Below are 8,845 nucleotides of genomic sequence, written 5' to 3'. Positions count from 1 at the left end.
AACATATGATTGGTGCGGCTGCCACATACTGACAGGGCATTTCCTTCACTAGTGATTGGATCCCAGATAGGGGCTGATAAAAGAATGACCGCACTACTACACAGATAAGCCAAATGATATACAAGATAGCAACTATGAAAAGTACTGAGGCCAAACCACAAGAACCAAACAGTCTGCCAGTTGGTCAAACTGATAGCTGAAAAGGCTAATGAAGCAGTGGGACATACTTAGAGGTGTGTTGGAACCAGCTCACACCAACTCAATCAGTTGTTAAATTTTCAGTGTGAGCATTTACACCTTGGAAATCAGCAAAGGCCACAAGTTAGGGCTTGATTTTGTTGGTTGTCTACATTTAAGAAAGTAATAGAATAAGAATGTGTGAAGTGGGTTTTCAGAGACCTGGTTGTTAAACATTTACCAGCACATCACTAGGCAGATCATTAAATGTTGCACTTAAAAACCTTGCAAAAGCCCTAAAAGACAATTCCCAGACCACTGACCTTAATTTTCTTAACAGATAATCTGGAAATGCTGTTGAACTTGGAACTAAAAAAGTTGATTTTCTATTACTTTATTTGAGAAATAGATATTTTAGTACATTTGCTGATATTAAAGGGAGAAAAGAGAAACATTGGAATTAAAAATCAAGAAGCCTTTGAATACCAAGGTAGTAGAATGTTGGGCAGCCAGCTCTATGCTTCATCAAATGAAAGTGTCAAGCGGAAGAGCTAGTCAAAGCTCAGGTTCTAAGGTAGTCAGGGTCATATGGATGTGGGGAGAGGTTATGGAGGACCCAGGGAAGCCATAGCTATTCAAGGTAGTCTGGGCTTGTTTCTGGTTACAGTCAAAACTACAAGTACTCTTCTGATTTTCTATTATCCTACTTGGAAATTAGTTTAAATTCCCTTTGGACTGGGGACTAGGTCTTCTGCTGCTTTCCTAGCTCCTTGCACAATCAGGGTCATGGGTAGATATGAGATGAAAGAGCATATTCAAATGTGTGATGAGCCCTGGCTCAGGTCTCCTTACTTTCAGGAAACAAAGAAATCTTAGTGATGACTGAAGAATGTCTCCTGTAGTTTGCTGCTCTCATATATCCTGGCAGGTGTCAAAGGCTGTGACATGTTTCCTCATTTGCCTGATATAGGGCAAACACATGAAAATGTATCCCATGCCATGGGAAAGTAAGGCTTCCTTTGTCAATGAAGTGGTTTAACAGTTTCTTCCTGGTGTAAGTGGTCAATCTTTGCAAGGGGCTTTTATCTAGTACAGTTCATGAGACTGATTTGAAATGTTCTTTCTGCTCCTTCCATGAAGTCAACTCATTTTGGTGTGCCAAGGGACTGCTTATTTGAATCGCTTCTTTGAGAGAAGTTGTGGGCTTCATGTTGGTGAGTGCTCTTGAAGGTTCGGCAGACAGCTGCATTCCACGTTAGTTCCTCCAACTGCTGAGAAAAAGAACAAGAACCAACAATGATAAACGGCTTGGAAAAAGCAGGATTATTTTGTGTTCCTGTTGGTTTATGTCACCGACTTTCAGAATCACTGCATAAGAAGGGATCTTAGGGTCATCTAGTCTAACCCACCTCTCCTGATGTGTTGTTCAAGGTTTTGCTCTGGGGTTTCCTTTAGAATTAAAATCTCCAACTCAACAGATTCCTTCACATTTGTGCCTTTGATTTATGTCTTAGCCTGTGCCTCTCCAACTCATTCAGGGACTGCATGCAATGTGAGGAGGGAAAGGGAGAAAAGTACAGCCTTTCTTTTCTAGTATTTCTAAGAGATGCTTCAATTTTCATTTAAGTGCCACCCCCCCACGCCCAAAGGATAGCGATTATTTTTCTATACCACTATTTCCTGCCAACTTTCTTTTCAGGTTCTCAATTTTTACTGCACATCAGTGATTGCCTGTACCTAGTAGCTTTAACATGGACCTTGATTTTGGAAGCAAAGCTTGTATCTGCTCAAGACTGTCGAGTTGGTTTTAGAATGTCCAAATCGACATATTTATGTCCTGACTGAAGCAGAAGGAAAGTGAAGAAAAATTTCAAACTATTCCCAGTTCCTAAAGGATCTACGTATTCAGTTCACATGTTAAACTAGACACAAATGAGCAGAAGTGAAATAAAACTTCAGGTCTGACTGTATATACAGGTAGCTGGTGGATTTGACAGTCTGCAGGCCCTTTCTCCTGCCCATGAATGACTGCCCTTCAGGGTGGGCAGAGTAGGCAGCAGCCTATGTGGTACCTTCCCCCTCCCTATCAAATCCTCTCCCATATTTTCCCTTTCCCCCTTCCATAGCCCCCACATATACACACATCACAAGGTTTTAATATCTACCTCAAAGAGTTGTGAGCATCAAATGACAAAAACTAGGTCTACAATGACTTCTGACCAGAGGCAATATACATGTAAATGCAAATATAAACTCTCCTAGTGCCTAAAATTGAACAGTTAAGAGATTACACTAGCAACTGTTGTTCAATTGTGGACTGAAGAAGGAATTACTCTTTGAGACGAGGGACCATAACTCCCCACTGCACACTGCTTGGCATTGGGATGGACTCAGGAAATGTCTGTTGATGGATGAATTTCTCTGGATTCTGAAAGTCTCCCACGAAAATTCCAAATACCTCTGGATGCCTTGCTACCTAACGGTAGACTGGTACCTCTACTTGACAACCAGAACAAGGAGAAGGAAGGACAGATGGTGTGGGAATCAGAAGGAGAATTTGGGCAGGTCACTTAGTGCTTAAGGCAAACCTGGCTGCCGAGTTCACAGTTTGTGCTGGGGCTAGCAGTAAGACCAACCTAAAATAGCCGACAGGCAGCATTTCTGAGCCCAGTGTCAGTTGTACTCTATGAACTTTCCTCTCTGCAACTCAAAAAGCTGCTGTCTAGTGACTGAAATGAACACAAAGCATATTTGAAGTAGATTATGTATTCTTGAGTTTATTTGTTCTACCAGACTGTAGACTTCATAAGGGCAGAGACTGCCAACTTATTCATTCTTGTATCCTTGTATCCCTTTCATCACTGAGTCTAATGCCTCATAAGAGCCTCAACAAATATGTTTGTTGAATTAGACTGTTTAATCATGACAGCCCCTGTTCTCCAAGTGGAGATGACTTAGTATCTACAAAGGATATTATTGTCTTGGCTTTGGTATCACAAAATTTCAGGATTAGAAGGGACCTCAGTCGCCACCTAGTCCAACCTATACCTGAACAAGGATTCTCCTGATAACATAACATATAATGTCAACCAAACTTTGCCTGCAGCGAGGGGAAACGTAGCAATGTTCTGATGTTCTTTAGGATCTCTTCTGGTTCTGAATTTCTGATCCTATGATGAACTTCCAGGGCAACTCTGGAATAGAATTCTGCCCTAATATGTATTCCACTTGTGGATAGCTCTAATGGTTAAGATGTTTTTCTTTACATCAAGGCTAAATTTGCTTCTTTAAAACTTGGAACCATTGCTTGTAGTTCTGCCTTCTAGGGTCAAACAATCAGTCTATGCCTTCACATAATAGCCTTTCAATTGTCTGATGACAATATTCCTCTTTAAGTCTTCTGTTCTCCAGACTAACTGGTCCTCCCTGAACACAATGCTGAGCCCTTTTTGGGGTTCTGTCTACCTGTTCCACCTAATTCTCACCTGTGGCTCCAAGAAACTGCAGCATGTGCAGCAGCCACACCCTGGTAAACCGTTTTGGCAGACAGGCCAAACCAGGTTGAGGGCAACCAAGGGTTCTCAAACCCATTGGTGAGTTAGGGGGGTGTCTACCCCAAGCATGTGAATCTGGTGGAATGGGCAGATGAGAACAATTTGTTCCAATGGCCATGAAGGCAGATGAAGCACGCAATGTGAAGCGTTTAGAACTTGGTCAGACACTGAAGATGCCAAGGTCATTCACTGCATCCTGAACCATCGCCAGCCGTCTTGACTCTGTCCTGTCACTGGATTATGATGACTCTGGAGGAGAGTGAGGCTAACGACTTCATGCAACTCTGCCTCACTTAAATCCAATTTATGCACAAATCAAAAGACATCACCCATACCATTTCACTATATGCCTCAAAGACTTGTGGTGACAGGCAAGTGATGAAGCAGCAGGTGCGGATACACTGGGAGCTGTAGTCACAAGCCTGCACGCAGGTGGTCCAGGCCATAGGGTCATTTCTCACTGGAAGCAGCAGGACTCAGCAGCCCCCTGGGTGTCTGAGCAGCCTTTTAAGGATTGCACCGCTCACCTCCTGGTTTGAGGAAGGGAGCTAGAAAAGGTGGCCTAAACATTGTCTGCTTACCCAAACCTGGTCTGATTATTGCAGCAGGTGGGGAATCCCACTATGTGGTCAAAACATGTACAAAATGTATGAAAACATCTGCAAAGATGATTCCATTCACCATCAGCACATGGAACGTGCACACACTAATAGAAAATACAAAATCCAGTAGACTTGAAAGAAGAACCACTCTTGTTGCAAGAGAACTCAACAGGTATCGCATCCAAATAGCAGCCCTGAGTGAAACAAGATTGGCAAATGAAGGCCAGTTTACTAAAGTTGGAGCTGGATACACCTTTTTCTGGAGTGGGCACAGTGAAGAGGAGTGCCGTGAAGCTGGTGTGGGTTTTGCAATCAAAACCAATCTAATCAGCAAGCTGGTATGTCTGTCACTAGAAGTGAATGACAGGCTTGTGATAATGCAATTGCCACTTGCAGGAAAACACCATGCCACCATCATCAGTACCTATGCTCCCATGCTCCCACCATGACAAACCCTGAGGAAATAAAAGAAATTTTTTTTTTTGCCCATCAAAATGTTTTATTTTTATTTATTTATTTGTTTGTTTGTTTAGTTAACTTTTAACATTCATTTTCACAAAATTTTGGGTTCCAAATTTTCTCCCCATTTGTCCCCTCCCCCCACCCCAAAACACCGAGCATTCTAATTGCCCCTATCATCAATCTGCTCTCTCTTCTATCATCCCTCCCTTCCCTTGTCCCCATTTTCTCTTTTGTCCTGTAGGGCCAGATAACTTTCTATACCCCTTTACCTGTATTTCTTATTTCCTAGTGGCAAGAACAGTACTCGACAGTTGTTCCTAAAACTGAGTTCCAACTTCTCTTCCTCCCTCCCTCCCCACCCCTTCCCTTTGGAAGGCAAGCAATTCAATATAGGCCAAATCTGTGTAGTTCTGCAAATGACTTCCATAATAGTCATGTTGTATAAGACTAACTATATTTCCCTCCATCCTATCCTGTCCCCCATTACTTCTATTCTCTCTTTTGATCCTGTCCTTCCCCATGAGTGTTGACCTCAAATTGCTCCCTCCTCCCCATGCCCTCCCTTTCATCATCCCCTCCACCCTGCTTATCCCCTTATCCCCCACTTTCCTGTATTGTAAGATATGTTTTCATACCAAAATGAGTGTGCATTTTATTCCTTCCTTTAGTGGAATGTGATGAGAGTAAACTTCATGTTTTTCTCTCACCTCCCCTCTTTATCCCTCCACTAAAAAGTCTTTTGCTTGCCTCTTTTATGAGAGATAATTTGTCCCATTCCATTTCTCCCTTTCTCCTCCCAATATATTTCTCTCTCACTGCTTGATTTCATTTTTTTAAGATATGATCCCATCCTCTTCAATTCACTCTGTGCACTCTGTCTCTGTGTGTGTGTGTGTAATCCCACCCAGTACCCAGATACTGAACAGTTTCAAGAGTTACAAATATTGTCTTTCCATGTAGGAATGTAAACAGTTCAACTCTAGTAAGTCCCTTATGACTTCTCTTTGCTGTTTACCTTTTCATGCTTCTCTTCATTCTTGTGTTTGAAAGTCAAATTTTCTTTTCAGCTCTGGTCTTCTCATCAAGAATGCTTGAAAGTCCTCTATTTCATTGAAAGACCAATTTTTCCCCTGAAGTATTATACTCAGTTTTGCTGGGTAGGTGATTCTTGGTTTTAGTCCCAGTTCCTTTGACTTCTGGAATATCCTATTCCACGCCCTTCGATCCCTTAATGTAGAAGCTGCTAGATCTTGTGTTATCCTGATTGTATTTCCACAATACTTGAATTGTTTCTTTCTAGCTGCTTGCAATATTTTCTCCTTGACCTGGGAACTCTGGAATTTGGCCACAATGTTCCTAGGAGTTTCTCTTTTTGAATCTCTTTCAGGCGGTGATTTGTGGATTCCCTGAATACTTATTTTGCCCTCTGATTCTAGAATCTCAGGGCAGTTTTCCTTGATAATTTAATGAAAGATGATGTCTAGGCTCTTTTTTTGATCATGGCTTTCAGGTAGGCCCATAATTTTTAAATTATCTCTCCTGGATCTATTTTCCAGGTCAGTTGTTTTTCCAATGAGATATTTCACATTATCTTCCATTTTTTCATTCTTTTGGTTTTGTTTTGTGATTTCTTGGTTTCTCATAAAGTTATTAGCCTCCATCTGTTCCATTCTAATTTTGAAAGAACTATTTTCTTCAGTGAGCTTTTGAACCTCCTTTTCCATTTGGCTAATTCTGCTTTCGAAAGCATTCTTCTCATTGGCTTTTTGAACCTTTTTTGCCAATTGAGTTAGCCTATTTTTCAAGGTGTTATTTTCTTCAGCATTTTTTTGGGTCTCCTTTAGCAGGGTGTTTGTTTTTCATGCTTTCCTTGCATGTCTCTCATTTCTCTTCCCAGTTTTTCCTCCACCTCTCTACCTTGATTTTCAAAATCCTTTTTGAGCTCTTCCATGGCCTGAGCCCATTGGGTGGGCTGGGATACAGAAGCCTTGACTTCTATATCTTTCCCTGATGGTAAGCATTGTTCTTCCTCATCAGAAAGGAAGGGAGGAAATACCTGTTCACCAAGAAAGTAACCTTCTATAGTCTTATTTTTTTTCCCTTTTCTGGGCATTTTCCCAGCCAGTGACTTGACTTCTGAATATTCTCTTCACACCCACTTCGCCTCCAGATCTAGATCTGCGCAGCCAGTGCTTAGGGTCTGAGATTCAAATGCAGCTTCCCAGCCTCAGGGCTTTGGGCGGGGGCAGGGCTGCTATTCACTGTGAGATCAAGTTCAGGTGCTCAGGTGGGAGCAGGGCCACCTCACGGGGTCAGTTCCTCAGGGGGTTTATGCAGAGACCTTCAACAATGGATCTGGGCTCCTGCCTGCTTGGGGAGCCACTGGTCTGCTCCTGCCTCCACTGCTGCCTCCCGAGGGGGTCTGAGTTATGGGGGCACCCCACTCCCCTCTCCACCCCCCAAAGAGACCCTCTCACTGACCCTTGTCACCTGTGGGTGGAGGGACCCGCGTGGCCGCTGGAGATTCTGTCCCTGAAGCCTGTTTGGATCTGCTCCTCTCGGTGCTGCGTGGCCAAGGCAGGGCTGGGCTCGGCTCTGGGTCTGCAGTGCGAAGGACATTTTGTGAGAGGTTTTCTGGGCTCTCTGGAACAGAAGTCTCTTCCACTCTGTTGTTCTGTGGCTTCTGATGCTCCAGAATTTGTTGGGAGTTCTTTTTTACAGATATTTTATGGGCTGTGGGTTCGGAGCTAGCGTATGTGTGTCTTTCTACTCCGCCATCTTGGCTGTACCCCCAAAGAAAAATTTTATGAAGATCTAGAGACCCTTATCATTAATGTGCCAAAAGAAGACAAGCTTATAATTCTGGGCGACTTTAATGCTAGAGTAGGCTCAGACTCCCAGACTTGGCAGGGAATCCTAGGGAGGAATGGAGCTGGAAATAGCAACAGCAATGGTCATTTACTGCTGGACTTGTGCATCACATGACCTCATCACTAACACTGTCTTCTATTTAACTAAATGCAATAAAATTTCATGGATGCACCCTCACACCAAACATTGGCTTCTAATAGACTATGTGATTGTAAGGAGAAGAGACAGACAAGATGTGAGAGTGACAAAGGCAATGTGTGGTACAGAGTGCTGGACTGATCATAGACTTATCCTTTCCAAGCTAAATATTCGCATTCACCAAAAGTGCCACCCCCAAGGCAAAATGACTACCAGAAGAATTAATGTCAACAAATTAAAGCTCTTTTTTGAGCATGAACAGTTTGTTGCTGACTTGGAGAGAAAGTTGAGTCAACACACAGTTGGCAATAGTGGAGCAGGAAAGGAGTGGGCAGCTGTCAGAGATTTGGTGTACAGCATTTGCTCATCTGGGTCACAATATTGCAAACACCAAGACTGGTTTGATAAAAATGATGGGGAAATTCAGAACCTGCAAAATGAAAAACAAGAACTCCACAGGATTTACCAGAAGAATAGTTCATCCACCTCTAAGAAGGCAGCATTTAAAAGCAAAGTACAAGGAAAGCTTAGAGAGATGTAGGATTCCTGGCTCAGTAAGAAGGCAGATGAAATTTAGTTTTATTCTAATAGTAACAATGTAAAGTGCTTTTATGATTCCTTGAAAGTTATTTATGGACCAAAAACCTATGGTGCATCACAGTTACTCAGTGCTGATGGAGCCACATTGATTAGTGATAAGGAAATGATCCTAGAGAGATGGGCTGAACACTTCCGTAGTGTTCTTAACAGACCGTCTTCAATCAATGCTGAGGCCACTGAGCGTTTACCTCAGGTTGAAGTCAATCTCTCCTTAGCTGAACTTCCAACTGAAGAAGAGGTTTTTAGGGTCATTAGGCTCCTTTCATGTGGCAAAGCACCTGGTGCTGATTCTATTCCAGTTGAGATTTACAAGGTAGGGGGACCACTGCTCACACAAAAGCTGAGTGAAATTTTCCAGGTTATATGGCAAGAGGAGGTTATCCCCCCAGGAGTTCAAGGATGCTTCCATTGTCCATCTCTATAAGGGTAAAGTGAATAGAT

At 42.7% G+C, this 8,845-nt stretch overlaps 1 protein-coding gene across 17 annotated transcripts in view; it reads right to left on the bottom strand.

The window, feature by feature from the left end:
- Positions 1-555: 555 nt before the first annotated feature.
- The window catches only part of DNAAF8 (dynein axonemal assembly factor 8), a 40,074-nt gene continuing 31,784 nt past the window's right edge, over positions 556-8,845 (bottom strand). For 9 of the 17 annotated variants that reach the window (XM_072607746.1, XM_072607775.1, XM_072607858.1 and 6 more), the window contains 2 exons: positions 7,286-7,396; positions 556-1,448 (listed from right to left, as the gene is read on the bottom strand). In XM_072607746.1, the coding sequence (XP_072463847.1) occupies positions 1,433-1,448; positions 7,286-7,396 (127 nt within the window). In that variant the 3' untranslated portion in view covers positions 556-1,432. Of the gene's footprint in view, positions 1,449-7,276; positions 7,397-8,845 lie in introns of all 17 variants that reach the window. The other 8 variants (XM_072607824.1, XM_072607841.1, XM_072607850.1 and 5 more) reach the window with 5 other exon arrangements.

This window comes from Notamacropus eugenii, chromosome 1 (assembly GCF_028372415.1).
Source record: "Notamacropus eugenii isolate mMacEug1 chromosome 1, mMacEug1.pri_v2, whole genome shotgun sequence".
NCBI lineage: Eukaryota > Metazoa > Chordata > Mammalia > Diprotodontia > Macropodidae > Notamacropus > Notamacropus eugenii.
The sequence above is the reverse complement of the archived record's forward strand: the minus strand, read 5'-3'. Positions and strand labels throughout refer to the sequence as shown.